Source organism: Lethenteron reissneri, chromosome 70, assembly GCF_015708825.2.
Source record: "Lethenteron reissneri isolate LAM-NWPU_2019-01 chromosome 70, ASM1570882v1, whole genome shotgun sequence".
NCBI lineage: Eukaryota > Metazoa > Chordata > Hyperoartia > Petromyzontiformes > Petromyzontidae > Lethenteron > Lethenteron reissneri.
Genome location: NC_083848.1, coordinates 4,012,279 through 4,039,154, shown reverse-complemented (window position 1 = coordinate 4,039,154; position 26,876 = coordinate 4,012,279). Strand labels below are relative to the sequence as shown.

The following is a 26,876-nucleotide window of genomic DNA, read 5'->3' as shown; positions in this document are numbered from 1 at the left end:
TCCCTGATGAGGAGGAAGGCCGCAACATGGACAGAGCTGCCACGTCAACATGGGGGCGCGTGTAGTGACGGCGATGCGACAGTAGGGGACGCCACTGGCCCAGGTAGTGGAAGCCCGGGTCCGTGGACGGTCAGCCCGAGCCCGATTTGCGGAAGAACACCGACCACACCGTGGCAGCAGTGGATGCTGCAGTGCACTGGCTGCACACCGACAAAAGACGCCAGGGAAAAGCGCCCGAGCAGCCAGGATGATCATGGCCAGAACGGACTTTAAGCCCGGGCTGTGACAGACTCCAAGCTCGGACAGCGAGGCAACAGCTCCGTGCGGCCGAGAAAGTAATAAAAAGTGATAAACAGAAGAAGATTAAAACGAAACGGGTAAATAAATACTGGGGAAGAGCAGGAAGAAGAGAGATGGGGTCCTGGATAACTAAGCTTGATGGAAAGGAGGATACACAATGCTGGAGCAACTCGGACGGCAGCCAGCTCGCGTGGTGCCATCTTGCATGAAATCAAAGCATAAACTTTTATTTCATGAGATGGTGATTAGGTCACGCCATGATCCTGTGAACCAGAAAGGGTCAAACGGATCTCCTCAATGGGCTCTTACACAAGAGCCCCCCGGGCTTGGCCCTCCTGTGTGTAATAGTCACACTGGAGGGCCTCTCGTGGCTGCTACTGCCTTGGAATGTTGTCCAAAAAATGCACCTGATGTGGGGAATTTGTGAAACCCTGGCACAAACCATGAGGTCCCATTTCATAAATTCGTGTTATTTATTTGCAGATTGTCAGACATTCCCAATAACGGGAAAGGCTCCCCCCACAATTGGAACGGCTTGGAGAGGCGTTACACTGAGTTTGCCATCCACATCTCGGTCGTGAGATCAGCGCGGGTGCCCGAGATGTCGCCATGAGCATCTTCCCAAGCGCGATTCGGTCGCGATCGGCCAAGTCCCCCTCTCCGAGGAGAAGACTCGAGTCCACAAGTTTAGTGCACAATGTTAAGCACAATATTTAATGACACTGCCTTGACAGTGGTGCAAGAGAGCAAATACAATCTATACAAAATCTTAAAAGCATTAAATAGATAATACATACAGTTTCCCTTCGAATCAGCATTATTGATGGACGTGTTGAGTTTCTTGCCCCACGTACGATAACAGAATTCGCGGAGCCTCTTGGAAGCAAACACGAAACGCGTGCGTGTGCAGAGCTCAAGAACAAAGTTCACTTCCTTTACACAACGAGCTGCTGATAACTACCGGATCCGCGGAGGCTCCACTAGGGACGCCCCACGTCACCGCGTCCAGGTCAACGGGGAGCCCGGATCATCCCAGCATGGACGTGGCTCTCACGAAGGACGCGGGGTTCAACAAAAACAACTGCAATGTGGTGCGAAGGCCGGGGAACTGAGCGCCGCTCCACAGCCTCACAACCGCTGGGATGCACGGGTGTGGTGCTCACAATCGTTGTGTCATTGTTGCAAAATCAGTTTATTCTCGTAAAAAACATTGATACAATACTTTTGATTTGGGATACTTCCACCGAAATGACACGAAAGCACACAACTGGACACTTTTTGACACGTGATCAATCGTCTGAATTGGTGAACATCCAGAACCTGATGCCACACTCATGCAACTGCACCCATTTCTGCATCTACTGTTGCTGAAGCTTCGGAGCCGCTGTTTGATGTTGCTAGAGCCACCAAAGTGCCTCATTCCCCAAGCAAATAAAACAGTCTTTTTACATTTAACCCTTTACCTAATATCTATAAAACTTTAATATTTTTTTTCAACTAAAAACTGCATTTTACAGTACAGTCGATCCTATTCGTGAATGGAACAGTTGTCCAATAAACAGGCAGCAAATCCTATCAAAAGAAGCCAATACACTTCCCCTTTCAACTCGTTAACCCGTGGCTAAATAAACCCCCAAAGAGCCACCCAGGCCCATGCTGAGGACCTCCATCGCCCAATGCGTTTTACACAATAAATCATTGGTTCCACATTATCCCCGACAGTCGGAAAAGTGTAGGTGTGAGTCCCCTGGCCGCACGCACAAGAGCAACAAACCCACTCTTTGTATGACTTTTGTTTTCACAAAATGATGCCACACTCAAAATATACGATTTAATTTCTTCTAAATTTAAGATAACTGTCTGACAAGTAAATAAACAATAAACGTATTCTCATCCAAGTTGGTTAGCAGTCTGGGATCTCTGATCCGGCTGCCCAGCCTCACAGCCCACACGAGCCAATCAGTAGTGGCCCTAACTGAGCTATGCGCACGCCACCAACACAATCCTGTAGGCTACTGGATAACTTTTGAAAAAGGGCTTCATAGCTCATCGGATTTCTCCAGGATAAATTAAGATTCTGATACTAGATCCCTCTGGTGGGCATTTTACTTCGTGATAAAGAGCACAGCAAATTTATTTGCTGTTGAAACCCACGAGCAGATGGCTGTGATAAGGGCAGTACGTATTCTAGAATTTAACCAGACATGCTCAATAAAGTTATCCCATTATATTTCAAGGTGAGCACATGAGGTGTGGGTTAACTCCAGTCATTGGCTCCGCCAGAGTCATGCCATCTCCATGACTTGTGCAGCATGACAATGCCGCAGAAGCAGCTTTTGATTTTCGATTCCCTCAAGGGAGACCCGAGGTTGCGCCAAAATCCAGGCTGGCGTACACCAGCGTATCCGTCTGCTCATCCGCATCTTCAACGCCGCCAGCGGTCGCCGCCCCCCCTCCCTCTCCAACTGTAGCACCGCTGGCGCTAGCGGATGGACCGCGGTGGCCACCAGCGCCCTGCTCACCACACAGCGCAGGCACATGCAGTGCTCGCACGGGAACATGGCTGTGGTGTCCAACAGCACACACGGAGTCGTGGAAAGCAATACAACTTTACAGATTTCAATTCACACTACATTTGTCAAGTTTAAGGATGAGTTCATTTCAGGATACACGAGGGTTAGGATCTTGTCAGAGACACGGACTGGATTGGAGGAGCGGGCATTGGACGAGCGGGTACCAGACATGACCGGTATCAGGGACCCAGTGGGAGCCGAGGGCTGGAGCAGGGCTCACCGTCGGGCGCACCGTGCTGTAGAGGGTGGCCTCCTCGCTTGTGGGCCCTGGCGTGGCTCGCTTGCGGTTCACTTCGCTGTACAGGGCCCCGGGCTGAGGTTCCTCTGTTGAGAGAATCACCACGCACGTCAGATGCACAGCCATAGCCTGCAGCCTTTAGGCCCTAATCCTGACAGCCGGCACTGGGAGTATGCGTGGTGTGTGTGCTGTGGATGGTGGGTAGAGCGTGTGTGGAGTGTGGTGTTGGGAACCGGGTAAACGTGCTCACAGTGTGCCGTGAGGCCCCTCACCAGCCTGGGCGGCCATGCCCACGACGCTGTACAGGCAGTCAGTGTTGGCATTTGGGACTGAGGGCCCCGCTGAGTCACCAGGGAGATGTATACGGGGGTGTGGCTGAGAGCAGGGGCCCTGTCACCGGGATGCAGAGCACGAAACATGGAATCAACATTCACATCGTCATCTTATTCAACACTTATATTGTGACTATGTCCAAATCCTCAGAGTACAACTCCCTTCCCTCAAACACCTGTAATCCTGATCAGGCTCAACCCCCTACTTTGAAGGTGAATGCCCTCCTGCCTTTTTTATGAAAATAAATCTGCTCATTGTTTCTGTACCGGGTCCAGCTCCCTCCGCAGATTGCAGTAGAGTGGCAACTGGGAGACTGCCATGGACAGGGCTCCATCTCCTGCCGATCCATCCGCGCTGGGCTGTGCCACCCTCTCGTGAGCCTCCATTGCTCCTCCATCAGGCCCCATGTGGTCTCCGAGTTGAAAGAGAGCAGCTGGCTCCGCCTTGCGACGTTTCATCATGGCGGCCAGCACTGGGGTGGGACATGTCAGCGTGAGTGACATCAGAAATGCTCTAATCTAGCGAGGGAGACTCTCACACCCAGGCCTCACAGAGCCATCGTGGCTAAACACATTGACACAGTAACCCACGTACACGTGTTGAACATTGTTATTGAACAGAGATCTAATTGGTCCTATATCACTGGGGATGACTCTAACGGCCATCACCGTGCCAACGAGTGGCATGCTGCGAAAGTGTTCTACAATGTCCCCATGCCGGAACTGCAAGGGTCAAAACACATAGGTCAAAGGTCACCATTAGCCTTTGCAGCATCGTGAGCATGCCCCACCCTGCCCCCTGGCCCCCCTCACTGGCCAGCAAAAGGGCCTCATGACCTGAGGCTTAAGGCTGGGATCCTGAAGAGGCCTGCAGGCAGCCACTGGGGTCATGGAGCAGAGAAATTTTAATCCTACAGCGGTTTACACCATGATTGTCACACGCTCCCCACTGTCTGCATCACACCGCTCGTGTCCACTCCCCACTGCCTGCGTCACACCGCTCGTGTCCACTCCCCACTGTGTGCGTCACACAGCTCGTGTCCACTCCCCACTGCCTGCGTCACACCGCTCGTGTCCACTCCCCACTGTGTGCGTCACACAGCTCGTGTCCACTCCCAACTGTGTGCGTCACACAGCTCGTGTCCACTCCCCACTGTGTGCGTCACACCGCTCGTGTCCACTCCCCACTGTGTGCGTCACACCGCTCGTGTCCACTCCCCACTGCCTGCGTCACACCGCTCGTGTCCACTCCCAACTGTGTGCGTCACACCGCTCGTGTCCACTCCCCACTGCCTGCGTTACACCGCTCGTGTCCACTCCCCACTGCCTGCGTCACACCGCTCGTGTCCACTCCCCACTGTGTGCGTCACACCGCTCGTGTCCACTCCCCACTGTGTGCGTCACACAGCTCGTGTCCACTCCCCACTGTGTGCGTCACACCGCTCGTGTCCACTCCCCACTGCCTGCGTCACACCGCTCGTGTCCACTCCCAACTGTGTGCGTCACACCGCTCGTGTCCACTCCCCACTGTGTGCGTCACACAGCTCGTGTCCACTCCCCACTGTGTGCGTCACACCGCTCGTGTCCACTCCCAACTGTGTGCGTCACACCGCTCGTGTCCACTCCCCACTGTGTGCGTCACACAGCTCGTGTCCACTCCCCACTGTGTGCGTCACACCGCTCGTGTCCACTCCCCACTGTGTGCGTCACACCGCGCGTGTCCACTCCCCACTGCCTGCGTCACACCGCTCGTGTCCACTCCCAACTGTGTGCGTCACACCGCTCGTGTCCACTCCCCACTGCCTGCGTCACACCGCTCGTGTCCACTCCCCACTGTGTGCGTCACACCGCTCGTGTCCACTCCCCACTGCCTGCGTCACACCGCTCGTGTCCACTCCCAACTGTGTGCGTCACACCGCTCGTGTCCACTCCCCACTGTGTGCGTCACACAGCTCGTGTCCACTCCCCACTGTGTGCGTCACACAGCTCGTGTCCACTCCCCACTGTGTGCGTCACACCGCTCGTGTCCACTCCCAACTGTGTGCGTCACACAGCTCGTGTCCACTCCCAACTGTGTGCGTCACACCGCTCGTGTCCACTCCCCACTGCCTGCGTCACACCGCTCGTGTCCACTCCCCACTGTGTGCGTCACACCGCTCGTGTCCACTCCCCACTGTGTGCGTCACACAGCTCGTGTCCACTCCCCACTGCCTGCGTCACACCGCTCGTGTCCACTCCCAACTGTGTGCGTCACACCGCTCGTGTCCACTCCCCACTGTGTGCGTCACACCGCTCGTGTCCACTCCCCACTGTGTGCGTCACACCGCTCGTGTCCACTCCCCACTGTGTGCGTCACACCGCTCGTGTCCACTCCCAACTGTGTGCGTCACACCGCTCGTGTCCACTCCCCACTGTGTGCGTCACACAGCTCGTGTTCACTCCCCACTGTGTGCGTCACACCGCTCGTGTCCACTCCCCCCGCTCGTGTCCACTCCCCACTGTGTGCGTCACACCGCGCATGTCCACTCCCCACTGCCTGCGTCACACAGCTCGTGTTCACTCCCCACTGTGTGCGTCACACCGCTCATGTCCAATCCCCACTGTCTGTGTGTGACGCCTGCATTAGAGAGCTGCCCCCATCCCACTTCACGCCGAGGAAGTTCTCAGTTATCGTTCGCAGAAAGGCGCGCGCAGCTGGGTGTTGCACAACACCACCTCCTCCTCGCCAGCAGAGCGCGGAGAGAAGCAGCAGCAGGAGGAGGGCGACCCCCACACCGGTCGCCACGTGCAGGGCCCAGGATGCAGACACCGGCCCTGACACAAACCACACATTGTCCGTCATTATTATTGCTGCTCTCGTTTTGTAAGCAATAACCTCACAACGCACGTGAATGAGAAGAAAACCTGAATGGCTGAAACCCTGAATGAGTAAAACGCTGAGCAAGTAAATAAATGAATAAGTGAAGCAATGAATGAAATAGAATGAGTGAATTCCGGTTTGAGCACCTTGAATGTGAAACATGGCCTCAGTCTCGCCGACTTCGTTTGTCGCCACACAGGTCACATTCAGCTCCTGTGATCGCTTCATGACCACGGAGCTCCGGGTCATGGTTCCATCCCCATCCTGGGTCTTGATCCATTGAGATGCATCGCTCCCCACGTGCCTCCAGGTGATGTTGGCACGAGGATTTGCCTTCACCTCACATCGGAGGCACAGGTCACCTCCACCCCCACACGTCTCATCTTGAGACACGTTCACCACCACCGGTGCATCTGTCAACAGAGAAGGATCCGCCAGTCACTCATTCACTCGTTCGTTCATCGCGCACTGACACAGGATCATGCTGCTGGGTGAGAGTTGCGTGCGTGGCGAGGTTCTGCTGCTGTGACTCACACTGCACGTCCAGGTCGAGGTGAGCGGGAGTCCCGGGGCCCTCGCTATTAGACGCCACGCAGACGTAGCGCCCCGAGTCCTCCGCCGTGACGTTCTTCAGAAGCCAGGCGCCATCTGTGTGATTATGGAGGAGCTGGCGGCCGCTTGGTGGCTCCCTGCTCCAGCTGAACGACGTAAAATTCGGGTTACCGTGGGCGAGGCACTTCAAGGTGACGTCGTCACCAGACTCCACCCTCGGGAGACGAGGAGCAGAATGAACAGATGCCGTTGTGTTCACCGGGGCGTCTGTCAACAAAGCGTGAGATGCGTTCATAGCAACAAAGGCAAGACAAGCACCCTGAGCCCTAAGCAGAAGACGTCTTGACAAGTGGATGGGAGAGGAGAGGGAGCCTCTCACTACTCCCTTGTGCAGCCACACAGGGCTCAGTGAGTGGGGGTTGGTAACCTTACAGACAGGGTCATCTGTCAAGGCTCTATCTGCCAGACTCACAGCATTTACCGTCTGCCCAGCAGGGTTGTCCTGTGCTGGCACTGAGGAGCTTTGCATCTCATGTCACCTGGCCCTGTGTGCAAACTAAAGACCACCATTCAGTTTATTTCACAGGAAGCAGCGATGATCGCCTGTTATCTCACGTAAAGTAATTAAGTGGCTTACACTCACTGGAGGGCCTCACACAAAGCCAGCAATTACTGTGCCACCCATAGCACGACACAGTGGTTACAGTCTGTACACCGATCTAAACACAAGGGCAATAACCACTGCTGGACACTCACACTTCACGTCCAGGATGAATTTTTGGACCATCGTTGAGGCCAGGTCGCCTCCCGAAGCCTCACAGCGACATTTCCTTCCATTGTCCTCGGCTGATGGGGTGAAGCTGAGCCGGTTCGTCACGGTAAACGTCCCGTCTGGAGATTGACTCCGGGAGGTTGAGTTTGTCCACGTGTTAAACTGAGTTTGTCCACTTGAGTTTGTCCACTTGACGACGTCGTCCAAGACCCAGCGGATGGTGACAGAGTCCATGGGGACCACGGTGTCCACGCTGCAGCCCAGGGTGGCCAGCACGGTGGCACGGAGCACTGACTGGGCCCGTAGAAAGGCTGAACACGAGGGGCATAGGTTACTGACATGAGTTGACATGGGCAGGTAGAGTGTTATTGACAGTCCAGAACATCACCCAATATGCACGGAGGCAATTGTACATACTTGGAGCAAGGATCTCTCCACTACCAATAAAAAAATACATTATCCTAAAGATTACAAAAATACTGGAATTTAAATAAATATATATGCCTGTTAAATTTCGATTTAAAGCTTTCGTGACTGCAGGGATTCATCTTCTTGGTTCTTTCGGTAAAGTCACGTAGAAGGGAAGTAATAAAATAATAAAAATAAAACATAATAAAACAATTCTCACGACGTTTCGGCCACAACGCAAGCAGCCGTCCTCAGGTGAAAACCAGGTCCGTCGAGGCGACAGAGTCTGAATGAAACAGCACACGGGCTTAGAGCATATATATAAGCTGGGCGCATTGACAAAGGAATTTGCATATCAACAGGAATTTAGCATATTTATGGGAAATGCAGGAATGTAATTAGTACTGCATATGCATGTGCATTATGCAGGATTAACAGCATCAAAGGGAGCTGCAGTTACTGCTGCTGCAGCAGTTTCTGCTGCTGCAGTTTCTGCTGCTGCTGCAGTTGCTGCTGCTGCTGCAGTTGCTGCTGCTGCTGCACTTGCTGCTGCTGCTGCACTTGCTGCTGCTGCTGCACTTGCTGCTGCTGCACTTGCTGCTGCTGCTGCAGTTGCTGCCTTATCCATTTTAATATAACACTATGTATTATTCTACCCACCCTAATGTGTATCATACTGCTATATGTTTACTGTACAATTACGACACCATACATTACTCTGCACACTGCACCATGCCAGTGAGTGGAACGCGGTCTGAAAGTCACCGTTAACGTGAACACAATCAGTTAAGATCCGAAATGGTTTATTACGTCCTTCCAATGATTGCTAAGCCAGAATCCATCTTCTCGGTTGAAATTGTCTCTGTGTTTGTATATGTGGATCGCCTCATGAACGAATCTCTCATGATAGCCAGATGGCTTGCAGAGAACCTCTGTCTTGGAGAAGTCAATGTCATGTGAGCACACTGAATTGTAACAGTGATCTGCCACGGCTGAGGTGTTTGTCCTACCGTGTTTCAGGTCTGCCTTATGTTCACGGATGCGGTCCGAGACATGTCGTTTGGTTTCTCCAATGTAACTGCTACCACAGAGGAAACTTAGTTTGTAGACGCCAGGGTACTGTATGTCTGGAACCACATCTTTTACGGACGGGACCAGATCACGGATTTTATGTACTGTGTTGAATCGGACCTGGATCTTGTGTTTAATCAGGATTTTGGAGATCTTTTTGTGACCCCAGCAATGTAGGGTAAGGTGATGGTCTTGAAAGGCTCCTCAACAGGATCCTTCTTGATGGTTGGAGTGATGTCTTTGCGGATTGTGTAGTCGGAGTAACCATTAGCCTTAAGAGCTTGGCGTACGTGTTTGAGTTCACTGGAAATGTGTTCATGGTCGGAGATGCATTGGGCTCTATGATATAGAGTCTTGATGAGGGAATTCTTCTGGGATGGATGGTGGTGGAAATCCGGTTTTAGATAAGCATCCGTGTGGGTGGCTTTCCTGTAGACAGAGTGGCTCATTGAACCATCAGGTCTCCTTTTGATTAGGACATCCAAAAAGGGTAGCTTGCCATCATTTTCGACTTCCATGGTGAATCTGATGGCTGGGTGTATGGAATTGATGTGGTCGAGAAATTGGTCTAGAGCAGGTCGGCCATGTGGCCAGATGACAAAAGTGTCGTCTACGTACCTCTTCCATAAGGTCGGGCGTAGAGTGGCAGTCTGGATGGCGTCCGTCTCAAATTTCTCCATGAAGATGTTGGCTACAACCGGAGATAGGGGGGAGCCCATTGGGGTGCCCTCAATTTGCTTGTAGAAGGTTCCATTCCAGGTGAAGTATGTATTGGTTAAGCAGTGTCTCACCAGGGGGGGTACCCCAGCATTCAGTCCTTGATGAACCAAGTCTTCAATGATTGCGATGGTGTCAGGCACAGGCACCTTGGTGAACAAGGAAACCACATCAAAACTGACAAGCAGGTCGTCTGGGGACAGGGCAATCCCCTTGATTGTCGATACCAGGTCAGTAGAGTTTAGTACTGCAGAGGTGGTTTTTCCAGTGAAAGGCCGTAGGATTTCGGACAAAAAACGAGCCAGTTTGTAAGTGGGGGAGTTGATAGTAGAGACAATGGGACGAAGAGGTGTATCTTCTTTATGTATCTTTGGCAAGCCGTACAATCTTGGTGGCCTGGCTGCAGAAGGTTTCAACGAGAACTGTTTGGTCTGATCAATTAATGCGGTTGAAGCAGAAATGATGTTGTTGGTTTTGGAGACGAGGCTGTTGGTAGGGTCTCTTTTTATTTTTGTATAGCTGCCATCGTTGAGTAGTTCTTGAATTTTGTTGTTGTATTCTATTTTGTCCATGATGACAGTGGCATTGCCTTTGTCGGCTGAGAGGATGACAATGTCATCCCTCTTTTTTAATTGAGCTAATTCAAAACGCTCATCTTTGCTAATGTTGCTAAGATGCCAGCTAGCAACATTAGCAAAGATGAGCGTTTTGAATTAGCTCAATTAAAAAAGAGGGATGACATTGTCATCCTCTCAGCCGACAAAGGCAATGCCACTGTCATCATGGACAAAATAGAATACAACAACAAAATTCAAGAACTACTCAACGATGGCAGCTATACAAAAATAAAAAGAGACCCTACCAACAGCCTCGTCTCCAAAACCAACAACATCATTTCTGCTTCAACCGCATTAATTGATCAGACCAAACAGTTCTCGTTGAAACCTTCTGCAGCCAGGCCACCAAGATTGTACGGCTTGCCAAAGATACATAAAGAAGATACACCTCTTCGTCCCATTGTCTCTACTATCAACTCCCCCACTTACAAACTGGCTCGTTTTTTGTCCGAAATCCTACGGCCTTTCACTGGAAAAACCACCTCTGCAGTACTAAACTCTACTGACCTGGTATCGACAATCAAGGGGATTGCCCTGTCCCCAGACGACCTGCTTGTCAGTTTTGATGTGGTTTCCTTGTTCACCAAGGTGCCTGTGCCTGACACCATCGCAATCATTGAAGACTTGGTTCATCAAGGACTGAATGCTGGGGTACCCCCCCTGGTGAGACACTGCTTAACCAATACATACTTCACCTGGAATGGAACCTTCTACAAGCAAATTGAGGGCACCCCAATGGGCTCCCCCCTATCTCCGGTTGTAGCCAACATCTTCATGGAGAAATTTGAGACGGACGCCATCCAGACTGCCACTCTACGCCCGACCTTATGGAAGAGGTACGTAGACGACACTTTTGTCATCTGGCCACATGGCCGACCTGCTCTAGACCAATTTCTCGACCACATCAATTCCATACACCCAGCCATCAGATTCACCATGGAAGTCGAAAATGATGGCAAGCTACCCTTTTTGGATGTCCTAATCAAAAGGAGACCTGATGGTTCAATGAGCCACTCTGTCTACAGGAAAGCCACCCACACGGATGCTTATCTAAAACCGGATTCCCACCACCATCCATCCCAGAAGAATTCCCTCATCAAGACTCTATATCATAGAGCCCAATGCATCTCCGACCATGAACACATTTCCAGTGAACTCAAACACGTACGCCAAGCTCTTAAGGCTAATGGATACTCCGACTACACAATCCGCAAAGCCATCACTCCAACCATCAAGAAGGATCCTGTTGAGGAGCCTTTCAAGACCATCACCTTACCCTACATTGCTGGGGTCACAAAAAAGATCTCCAAAATCCTGATTAAACACAAGATCCAGGTCCGATTCAACACAGTACATAAAATCCGTGATCTGGTCCCATCTGTAAAAGATGTGGTTCCAGACATACAGTACCCTGGCGTCTACAAACTAAGTTGCCTCTGTGGTAGCAGTTACATTGGAGAAACCAAACGACATGTCTCGGACCGCATCCGTGAACATAAGGCAGACCTGAAACACGGTAGGACAAACACCTCAGCCGTGGCAGATCACTGTTACAATTCAGTGGGCTCACATGACATTGACTTCTCCAAGACAGAGGTTCTCTGCAAGCCATCTGGCTATCATGAGAGATTCGTTCATGAGGCGATCCACATATACAAACACAGAGACAATTTCAACCGAGAAGATGGATTCTGGCTTAGCAATCATTGGAAGGACGTAATAAACCATTTCGGATCTTAACTGATTGTGTTCACGGTAACGGTGACTTTCAGACCGCGTTCCACTCACTGGCATGGTGCAGTGTGCAGAGTAATGTATGGTGTCGTAATTGTACAGTAAACATATAGCAGTATGATACACATTAGGGTGGGTAGAATAATACATAGTGTTATATTAAAATGGATAAGGCAGCAACTGCAGCAGCAGCAGCAAGTGCAGCAGCAGCAGCAAGTGCAGCAGCAGCAGCAGCAAGTGCAGCAGCAGCAGCAAGTGCAGCAGCAGCAGCAAGTGCAGCAGCAGCAGCAACTGCAGCAGCAGCAGCAACTGCAGCAGCAGCAGCAACTGCAGCAGCAGCAACTGCTGCAGCAGCAGTAACTGCAGCTCCCTTTGATGCTGTTAATCCTGCATAATGCACATGCATATGCAGTACTAATTACATTCCTGCATTTCCCATAAATATGCTAAATTCCTGTTGATATGCAAATTCCTTTGTCAATGCGCCCAGCTTATATATATGCTCTAAGCCCGTGTGCTGTTTCATTCAGACTCTGTCGCCTCGACGGACCTGGTTTTCACCTGAGGACGGCTGCTTGCGTTGTGGCCGAAACGTCGTGAGAATTGTTTTATTATGTTTTATTTTTATTATTTTATTACTTCCCTTCTACGTGACTTTACCGAAAGAACCAAGAAGATACATGCCTGTTATTTTGTTACTGGTGTACAAACTGGGTAAACAACCGAACCTCACATCACAGCACACACAGTAATCACACAGCGCACAAAGTAATCACACAACACACACAGTAATCACACAACACACACAGTAATCACACAGCACACACAGTAATCACACATCACACACAGTAATCACTCATCACACACAGTATTCACACATTACACACAGTAATCACACAGCACAGAGAGTAATCACACATCACACACAGTAATCACACATCACACACAGTAATCACACAACACACACAGTAATCACACATCACACAGTAATCACACATCACACACAGTAATCACACAACACACACAGTAATCACACAACACACACAGTAATCACACATCACACACAGAATCACACATCACACACAGTAATCACACAACACACACAGTAATCACACATCACACACAGTAATCACACATCACACAGTAATCACACATCACACAGTAATCACACATCACACACAGTAATCACACAACACACACAGTAATCACACAACACACACAGTAATCACACAACACACACAGTAATCACACAACACACACAGTAATCACACATCACACACAGAATCACACATCACACACAGTAATCACACAACACACACAGTAATCACACATCACACACAGTAATCACACATCACACAGTAATCACACATCACACACAGTAATCACACATCACACAGTAATCACACAACACACACAGTAATCACACAACACACACAGTAATCACACAGCACAGAGAGTACTCACACATCACACACAGTAACCACACATCACACACAGTAATCACACAACACACACAGTAATCACACATCACACACAGTAATCACACATCACACAGTAATCACACATCACACACAGTAATCACTCATCACACACAGTAATCACACCACACACACAGTAATCACACATCACACACAGTAATCACACCACACACACAGTAATCACACAACAAACACGGTAATCACACATCACACACAGTAATCACACCACACACAGTAATCACACATCACGCACAGTAATCACACATCACACACAGTAATCACACAGCACACACAGTAATCACACAGCACACACAGTAATCACACATCACACACAGTAATCACACATCACACACAGTAATCACACATCACACACAGTAAGCACACATCACACACAGTAATGACACAACACACAGTAATCACACAACACACACAGTAATCACACAACACACACAGTAATCACACATCACACACAGTAATCACACATCACTCACAGTAATCACACATCACACACAGTAATCACACAAAACACACAATAATCACACATCACACACAGTAATCACACATCACACACAGTAATCACACAACACACACAGTAATCACACATCACACACAGTAATCACACATCACACACAGTAATCACACATCACACACAGTAATCACACATCACACACAGTAATCACACATCACGCACAGTAATCACACATCACACACAGTAATCACACAGCACACACAGTAATCACACAGCACACACAGTAATCACACATCACACACAGTAATCACACATCACGCACAGTAATCACACATCACACACAGTAATCACACAGCACACACAGTAATCACACAGCACCACAGTAATCACACATCACACACAGTAATCACACATCACACACAATAATCACACATCACACACAGTAAGCACACATCACACACAGTAATGACACAACACACAGTAATCACACAACACACACAGTAATCACACAACACACACAGTAATCACACATCACACACAGTAATCACACATCACACACAGTAATCACACATCACTCACAGTAATCACACATCACACACAGTAATCACACAAAACACACAATAATCACACATCACACACAGTAATCACACAACACACACAGTAATCACACAACACACACAGTAATCACACATCACTCACAGTAATCACACATCACACACAGTAATCACACATCACACACAGTAATCACACAACACACACAGTAATCACACATCACACACAGTAATCACACATCACACACAGTAATCACACATCACACACAGTAATCACACATCACACACAGTAATCACAACACCACAGTAATCACACATCACACACAGTAATCACACATCACACACAGTAATCACACAACACACACAGTAATCACACATCACGCACAGTAATCACACATCACACACAGTAATCACACAACACACAGTAATCACACATCACACACAGTAATCACACATCACACACAGTAATCACACAGCACACACAGTAATCACACATCACACACAGTAATCACACAACACACACAGTAATCACACATCACACACAGTAATCACACATCACACACAGTAATCACACAACACACAGTAATCACACATCACACACAGTAATCACACAGCACACACAGTAATCACACATCACACACAGTAATCACACAACACACACAGTAATCACACAACACACACAGTAAGCACACAACACACACAGTAATCACACAGCACACACAGTAATCACACATCACACACAGTAATCACTCATCACACACAGTAATCACACCACACACACAGTAATCACACATCACACACAGTAATCACACCACACACACAGTAATCACACATCACACACAGTAATCACACATCACACAGTAATCACTCATCACACACAGTAATCACACAACACACACAGTAATCACACAACACACACAGTAATCACACAACACACACAGTAATCACACACCACACACAGTAATCACACATCACACACAGTAATCACACATCACACAGTAATCACTCATCACACACAGTAATCACACATCACACAGTAATCACACAACACACACAGTAATCACACAACACACACAGTAATCACACAACACACACAGTAATCACACAACACACAGTAATCACACAGCACACACAGTAATCACACATCACACACAGTAATCACACATCACACACAGTAATCACACATCACACACAGTAATCACACAACACACACAGTAATCACACATCACACACAGTAATCACACATCACACACAGTAATCACACATCACACACAGTAATCACACATCACACACAGTAATCACACAACACACACAGTAATCACACATCACACACAGTAATCACACATCACACACAGTAATCACACAACACACACAGTAATCACACAACACACATAGTAATCACACATCACACACAGTAATCACACAACACACACAGTAATCACACATCACACACAGTAATCACACAACACACAGTAATCACACATCACACACAGTAATCACACATCACACACAGTAATCACACAGCACACACAGTAATCACACATCACACACAGTAATCACACAACACACACAGTAATCACACATCACACACGGTAATCACACATCACACACAGTAATCACACAACACACGGTAATCACACATCACACACAGTAATCACACATCACACACAGTAATCACACAGCACACACAGTAATCACACATCACACACAGTAATCACACAACACACACAGTAATCACACAACACACACAGTAAGCACACAACACACACAGTAATCACACAGCACACACAGTAATCACACATCACACACAGTAATCACTCATCACACACAGTAATCACACCACACACACAGTAATCACACATCACACACAGTAATCACACCACACACACAGTAATCACACATCACACACAGTAATCACACAACACACACAGTAATCACACAACACACACAGTAATCACACATTACACACAGTAATCACACAACACACAGTAATCACACAGCACACACAGTAATCACACATCACACACAGTAATCACACAACACACAGTAATCACACATCACACACAGTAATCACACATCACACAATTTAATCACACATCACACACAGTAATCACACAACACACACAGTAATCACACAGCACACACAGTAATCACACATCACACACAGTAATCACACCACACACACAGTAATCACACATCACACACAATAATCACACAACACACACAGTAATCACACAACACACACAGTAATCACACATCACACACAGTAATCACACAACACACAGTAATCACACATCACACACAGTAATCACACAGCACACACAGTAATCACACATCACACACAGTAATCACACAACACACAGTAATCACACATCACACACAGTAATCACACATCACACACAGTAATCACACATCACACACAGTAATCACACAACACACACAGTAATCACACAGCACACACAGTAATCACACAGCACACACAGTAATCACACATCACACACAGTAATCACACATCACACACAGTAATCACACAACACACAGTAATCACACATCACACACAGTAATCACACATCACACACAGTAATCACACATCACACACAGTAATCACACATCACACACAGTAATCACACAACACACAGTAATCACTCATCACACACAGTAATCACACCACACACACAGTAATCACACATCACACACAGTAATCACACAACACACACAGTAATCACACATTACACACAGTAATCACACATCACGCACAGTAATCACACCACACACACAGTAATCACACATCACACACAGTAATCACACAACACACACAGAAATCACACAACACACACAGTAATCACACAACACACACAGTAATCACACATCACACACAGTAATCACACAACACACACAGTAATCACACATCACACACAGTAATCACACACAGTAATCACACATCACACACAGTAATCACACAACACACACAGTAATCACACATCACACACAGTAATCACACATCACACACAGTAATCACACATCACACACAGTAATCACACATCACACACAGTAATCACACATCACACACAGTAATCACACAACACACACAGTAATCACACATCACACACAGTAATCACACATCACACACAGTAATCACACAACACACACAGTAATCACACAACACACACAGTAATCACACATCACACACAGTAATCACACAACACACACAGTAATCACACATCACACACAGTAATCACACAACACACAGTAATCACACATCACACACAGTAATCACACATCACACACAGTAATCACACAGCACACACAGTAATCACACATCACACACAGTAATCACACAACACACACAGTAATCACACATCACACACAGTAATCACACATCACACACAGTAATCACACAACACACAGTAATCACACATCACACACAGTAATCACACATCACACACAGTAATCACACAGCACACACAGTAATCACACATCACACACAGTAATCACACAACACACACAGTAATCACACAACACACACGTAAGCCACAACACACACAGTATCACACAGCACACACAGTAATCACACATCACACACAGTACTCACTCATCACACCAGTAATCACACAACAAACACAGTAATCACACATCACACACAGTAATCACACATCACACACAGTAATCACACATCACACACAGTAATCACACATCACACACAGTAATCACAGATCACACACAGTAATCACACGACACACACAGGTAATCACACATCACACACAGTAATCACACAGCACACACAGTAATCACACATCACACACAGTAATCACAAGTCACCACAGTAATCACACAACACACAGTAATCACACATCACACACAGTAATCACACATCACACACAGTAATCACACAATCACACACAGTACCACATCACACAACATCACACAGTAATCACACATCACACACAGTAATCACACATCACACACAGTAATCACACATCACACACAGTAATCACACCACACACACAGTAATCACACATCACACACAGTAATCACACAGCACACACAGTACTCACACAACACACAATAATCACACATCACACACAGTAATCACACATCACACAGTATCACACAACACACACCAGTAATCACACATCACACACAGTAATCCACATCACACCAGTAATCACACAACACACACAGTAATCACACATCACACAGTAATCACACAGTCACACACAGTAATCACACATCACACACAGTAACCACATCACACAGTATCACCACACACAGTAATCACACACAACACAGTAAATCACACATCACACACAGGTAATCACACATCACACACAGTAATCACACAGCACACAACAGTAATCACACATCACACACAGTAATCACACAATCACACACAGTAATCACACATCACACACAGTAATCACACATCACACACAGTAATCACACAACACACAGTAATCACACATCACACACAGTAATCACACATCACACACAGTAATCACACAGCACACACAGTAATCACACATCACACACAGTAATCACACAACACACACAGTAATCACACAACACACACAGTAAGCACACAACACACACAGTAATCACACAGCACACACAGTAATCACACATCACACACAGTAATCACTCATCACACACAGTAATCACACAACACACACAGTAATCACACATCACACACAGTAATCACACATCACACACAGTAATCACACATCACACACAGTAATCACACATCACACACAGTAATCACAGATCACACACAGTAATCACACGACACACACAGTAATCACACATCACACACAGTAATCACACAGCACACACAGTAATCACACATCACACACAGTAATCACACGTCACACACAGTAATCACACAACACACAGTAATCACACATCACACACAGTAATCACACATCACACACAGTAATCACACATCCACACAGTAATCACACATCACACACAGTAATCACACATCACACACAGTAATCACACCACACACACAGTAATCACACATCACACACAGTAATCACACAGCACACACAGTAATCACACAACACACAATAATCACACATCACACACAGTAATCACACATCACACAGTAATCACACAACACACACAGTAATCACACATCACACACAGTAATCACACATCACACAGTAATCACACAACACACACAGTAATCACACATCACACAGTAATCACACATCACACACAGTAATCACACATCACACACAGTAACCACACATCACACACAGTAATCACACAACACACAGTAATCACACAACACACACAGTAATCACATCACACACAGTAATCACACAACACACCGTAATCACACATCACACAGTAATCACACAACACACAGTAATCACACAACACACACAGTAATCACACAACACACAGTATCACACAACACACACAGTAATCACACAACACACAGTATCACACAATCACACAGTAATCACACACACAGTAATCACACAACACACACAGTAATCACACAACACACAGTAATCACACAACACCACAGTAACCACACAACACACAGTAATCACACATCACACACAGTAATCACACATCACACACAGTAATCACACATCACACACAGTAATCACAGATCACACACAGTAATCACACGACACACACATTAATCACACATCACACACAGTAATCACACAGCACACACAGTAATCACACATCACACACAGTATCACACGTCACACACAGTAATCACACAACACCACAGTAATCACACATCACACACAGTAATCACACATCACACACAGTAATCACACACTCACACACAGTAATCACACATCACACACAGTAATCACACATCACACACAGTAATCACACATCACACACAGTAATCACACCACACACACAGTAATCACACATCACACACAGTAATCACACAGCACACACAGTAATCACACAACACACAATAATCACACATCACACACAGTAATCACACATCACACAGTAATCACACAACACACACAGTAATCACACATCACACACAGTAATCACACATCACACAGTAATCACACAACACACACAGTAATCACACATCACACAGTAATCACACATCACACACAGTAATCACACATCACACACAGTAACCACACATCACACACAGTAATCACACATCACACACAGTAATCACACAACACACACAGTAATCACATCACACACAGTAATCACACAACACACCGTAATCACACATCACACAGTAATCACACAACACACAGTAATCACACAACACACACAGTAATCACACAACACACAGTAATCACACAACACACACAGTAATCACACAACACACAGTAATCACACATCACACAGTAATCACACAACACACAGTAATCACACAACACACACAGTAATCACACAACACACAGTAATCACACAACACACACAGTAAGCACACAACACACACAGTAATCACACAGCACACACAGTAATCACACATCACACACAGTAATCACTCATCACACACAGTAATCACACAACACACACAGTAATCACACATCACACACAGTAATCACACATCACACACAGTAATCACACATCACACACAGTAATCACACATCACACACAGTAATCACAGATCACACACAGTAATCACACGACACACACAGTAATCACACATCACACACAGTAATCACACAGCACACACAGTAATCACACATCACACACAGTAATCACACGTCACACACAGTAATCACACAACACACAGTAATCACACATCACACACAGTAATCACACATCACACACAGTAATCACACATCACACACAGTAATCACACATCACACACAGTAATCACACATCACACACAGTAATCACACATCACACACAGTAATCACACCACACACACAGTAATCACACATCACACACAGTAATCACACAGCACACACAGTAATCACACAACACACAATAATCACACATCACACACAGTAATCACACATCACACAGTAATCACACAACACACACAGTAATCACACATCACACACAGTAATCACACATCACACAGTAATCACACAACACACACAGTAATCACACATCACACAGTAATCACACATCACACACAGTAATCACACATCACACACAGTAACCACACATCACACACAGTAATCACACATCACACACAGTAATCACACAACACACACAGTAATCACATCACACACAGTAATCACACAACACACCGTAATCACACATCACACAGTAATCACACAACACACAGTAATCACACAACACACACAGTAATCACACAACACACAGTAATCACACAACACACACAGTAATCACACAACACACAGTAATCACACATCACACAGTAATCACACAACACACAGTAATCACACAACACACACAGTAATCACACAACACACAGTAATCACACAACACACACAGTAACCACACAACACACAGTAATCACACATCACACACAGTAATCACACATCACACACAGTAATCACACATCACACACAGTAATCACAGATCACACACAGTAATCACACGACACACACATTAATCACACATCACACACAGTAATCACACAGCACACACAGTAATCACACATCACACACAGTAATCACACGTCACACACAGTAATCACACAACACACAGTAATCACACATCACACACAGTAATCACACATCACACACAGTAATCACACATCACACACAGTAATCACACATCACACACAGTAATCACACATCACACACAGTAATCACACATCACACACAGTAATCACACCACACACACAGTAATCACACATCACACACAGTAATCACACAGCACACACAGTAATCACACAACACACAATAATCACACATCACACACAGTAATCACACATCACACAGTAATCACACAACACACACAGTAATCACACATCACACACAGTAATCACACATCACACAGTAATCACACAACACACACAGTAATCACACATCACACAGTAATCACACATCACACACAGTAATCACACATCACACACAGTAACCACACATCACACACAGTAATCACACATCACACACAGTAATCACACAACACACACAGTAATCACATCACACACAGTAATCACACAACACACCGTAATCACACATCACACAGTAATCACACAACACACAGTAATCACACAACACACACAGTAATCACACAACACACAGTAATCACACAACACACACAGTAATCACACAACACACAGTAATCACACATCACACAGTAATCACACAACACACAGTAATCACACAACACACACAGTAATCACACAACACACAGTAATCACACAACACACACAGTAACCACTCGGTGCTCTGCACCAGGGCGCCTCTCCCCGGCTTCCTCTGAGCAGTGGCCTCACCGCTCAATTCTGCACGAATTCCATGAATCACAGGGAACCTTCAACCCAACTCTAGCTCAGGGTAATTGGATACCCCCTGTGTGTTAGTTGGTGACAGCGTTCGTAGTTTGTGGACAGAGTAACTTCAATGTCACGTGTCACTACGCTGGGGAGTGATCACTTACAGAAAACCTGCAGCTCCGTCCATGAATCTTCGCTGTTTGTTGTTGAGCTCCACGCATCACATTCGTACCAGCCCACGTCTTTTACAGCCACAGCTTCCAAGATCAGATGCCTGCTGCTCTCGGACAACCTCTCGTACTGACCGTCTGATCTGTACTTCCACCACTGAAAGTTGACTGCTTGCTGGGAGCTCGTGGTTCTGCAGTTCAGAGTGGCTCGTGTCCCCACTTTCTTGATCAGTCTCTTGCTTCCCTCAGTCTTGGGAGTGAATGACCTGTTAAAGACTGAAACAAAAAGATGTTACAACAATAACCATGTATGTTGAACTTCCTTTGCACCATACGTAGCCAACCGTACTAATCGGAGGTACGGTATCATGGTTATAATACCCCATCATAACTACTATGATGGTTATGATGAAGTATAAATTAATCAAAAGTCACAGCTCTATATGATGATTGCTCACACTGGACTCACAGGGACGGGCCAGTAATAATACTATCCTCTATTTAGCTAGGAAAGCCTCCCTGAGTCACAATACTTTTATAATTGGACCCTCACATTGAGATGTTTGGCTAACTCCACGAATGATATTTTGGCAAGTGAGAGAGAATCGTACGTACGTGGGTCAAACACTCATAGCTCCGCACAGATAGATTCAGGATTCCATAGCAGTACTGCCACCTCCTGGCAGCGAGTGTGCACAGAGAGCTCAGCACTGGGGCCCCACGGCCCCACGTATCGGTAGGGCCAGCCCTGTGAGCTCAGCCTCGCGCTCTGCCCAAGACGCAGCGGCACATCCACGAACCCTGAGCTCGTGGTGGTGAAGGCGTCTGGTCTGGCAGGGCGGTGGGGATCGACAGTGACTGGAGGCAGGGCTCAGCACGCGGCCGTGTTCAGCCCCACGTGGTCTGCACCACGTGGGGCGTGGTGGGCGGGGCTGCAGTCGGCCACGTGGAAGAGGCCCTTTTGGATGCACTTTGAAAATGTTCACTCGTCTCAGTGTTTCCAGATGAGAGGTTTACCTCTGTACCTTGACGGCTCATTGGGGTTAATGAGTGTAAAGAGGGTTTGTAAAGAACAATGTATACCCGCCATCTGCTTTTAAAACACAGGGTTCAATACAAGTTCACTTTGACCTACAATTTGGTGATTAACTTTTTAATTCCGTGGGCTTAGACATTCTGACCCAATCTCCTGGAGGTGAGAGAGGAGGCGAGGGGCAGGGTACAGACTGTGGAGCTCACACAACGCGAACTTTCCGAGTGGCAGAACAATGTTCAACTGCGGACGGATCTCGCATCGCCCACATTCGCCTCTAGACATAAACACGAGTTTTCATTTGTTGACCATTGACGGTGTAATGCCTCTTAAGTTGTTTAGTGTTAGAAAAAGAGTCATGAAAGGTTCTGTACCTGTTATTGCAATGCCTGCACCGTCACTGAACTTAGTTAGATCGATGATAGCGCGGAAGAAATATGTCTTCGAGTCTCCCATCCTCACGTCTCTGATCTCCAGGGAGCAGCTCCCCGACCTCAGATTCCCCACCAGCGCCACTCTCCCCCTGTACCCATCTATGGGGCTGGTGTTGCTCACTGAGCTGTAGACGATGTTCTCTGTCTTTGTCTCGTCAAAGGCATCGTTAATGAGCCAGAAGCCCTTCACGCCGTGGTCACTGCGACTCCACGAGAAGCAGAAGGCGCAGGGCAGAAGCACCCGGTCTCCCTCCCGCACCGCCACCGAGGGCCTGTAGCTCGCAAAGTCAGCAGTCAACCCAGCACCGCCTGTGAGAGACGCACACAGTGACCGTACACATGGCGGTGAACTTCTCCTGTACCGCGTCTGCCCCTGCAGGACCCAGTGGCCGTGGATTCCGGCATCAGCGACCACAGTCGCATTCAGGAAACTACGTGGGGCACTTGGAAATGTCGCGCCATTGAAGCGCCGAATACATCCCACTGATTACTCCTTCCCCTGAATATCAGAATCAGATTCACTATTTAGAGTGGAGGAATCCGATGAGCTATGAAGATCTTTTAGACAAATGTCAATTAGGGGCAGGTCACCAACTTACAATGGCAAACAATGGCAAATTATAGGAGTATAAAATAGAGAAACGGTAAGCAAGTCACGAAATGTTCATGAATAAAATAAAAAAAGGATTTAAACAAGAGAGCTCATGTGAGCTTAATATATTTTATCCTGCAGCTGTAGTCGTACATTTCACACGAAGCTGAACTCCTGGTGTCCCAGTGTATCCCTCGGTCTCCAACTCAAATCTGAAGTAGTAGGTGGTGGCATCTGAGACTGCGACATTCTTGATCTTGAGAGCGCAGCTCAAGGAGGTCCGCTCTATGTAGCTCACAGCCACCTGTGTTGGCGTGTAGCTGTAGACGATGTTATCTGCTGTGGCTTTTTTTCCATCTCTCAGCCACCATTGTCGTACAACGGGTCCTTGTCCTGAGGGGAACCAGAAAGTGCAGGGGAGTTCCACCTCTGCTCCCTCTGTTGCAGTCACCTCCATCAGCCCATAGTTTACTCCCCAAGCGTTGTCTGCAGCCTCTGAGAGCACAAGACACAAGGCGCACACGAGACATGAAGTCGCATCACAGTGATGTGTGTTGAACATCTGTCGCGTAGTAAGTAGGCAACTGTGCTAATAGGAGGTGCGTGATCACGTGCACACAGAGTCCTCGTGACGAGTGGACACACGTCCCACGTACACACGAGTAGCGGTGGAATGCCTCCGAGCGAGTGAGAGATGCCCTCATGAGGTGGCTCCGTGTTGAGAGAAGAGCACTGGGGCTTAGGGGACACCCAGGACAACTCCTCATGCACTGGAGGCAGAGGAGTCTGCCACGTCATGGTGAGAGCGGAGATGGGGAACAGATGGAGAGAAAGAGGAGTAGAGGAAGAGGTTTGAGAAGATGTGAAGAGAGGTATATTGAGAGATGGGGGAGTGTGTGAGCAAAAGAGATTAGTGAGGAGTCACCGTTCAGATGGAGGCTTCCACTGAGAAGACACAGGAGGAGGCTGGTCTGGAACACTCCCATCATGCCTGCAACACAGACAGGCTCACTACACAGACAGGCTCACTACACAGACAGGCTCACTACAGAGACAGGCTCACTACAGAGACAGGCTCACTACAGAGACAGGCTCACTACACTGAGAGTCTCACTGTTGTATATATGCCTTTTCCAAAAACGTATATTAAGAGTGATATTACCTATTTTTTTACGTAAAAAAATGCAGTGACACATACCTGTGAACTCCTCCCTCGAGACAACAAAAGGCCTTAATGACTGCGGAAAGTACTAGGGGCAATTGAGAGCATCTGTGTCCACAGGCCATTAGATGCCTGCTTGAGGAAGGGGAGATAACAGGCCCTTGATGTGACTTGGGAAATTACTTCAATAAATTAGAACAGACAGACACACACGTACACCGGACACACACGTACACCGGACAAACGGTCACAATCACAGGGACAGTTGTTCCGTCGCGAGAGGAAACCGACCAATCACAGGCCGAGGAGCGAAATCAAAGGCATTCCGGTCCTTTGTGAGAAGACGGAGGCGAAACATTTAGGATATAACAAAGAAGCTGAACCACCCAAATTAGTCTTGCAACGGCAAGCTCCGGTGTATGGTCACTGTGATACTGGGTCT

At 47.2% G+C, this 26,876-nt stretch overlaps 1 protein-coding gene across 1 annotated transcript; it reads right to left on the bottom strand.

The window, feature by feature from the left end:
- Window positions 1-1,479: 1,479 nt before the first annotated feature.
- On the bottom strand, window positions 1,480-26,277 carry LOC133360896 (B-cell receptor CD22-like). Its single transcript, XM_061579766.1, has 12 exons — window positions 26,198-26,277; window positions 25,426-25,767; window positions 24,621-24,989; window positions 23,208-23,489; window positions 7,612-7,938; window positions 6,838-7,122; window positions 6,450-6,716; window positions 6,159-6,257; window positions 3,711-3,916; window positions 3,384-3,501; window positions 3,094-3,197; window positions 1,480-2,814 (listed from the first exon to the last, which is right to left on the bottom strand). Exons 1-12 carry the CDS (start codon window positions 26,259-26,261, stop codon window positions 2,653-2,655), a joined length of 2,625 nt encoding a protein of 874 aa, XP_061435750.1. The 5' UTR covers window positions 26,262-26,277; the 3' UTR covers window positions 1,480-2,652.
- Window positions 26,278-26,876: the final 599 nt, after the last annotated feature.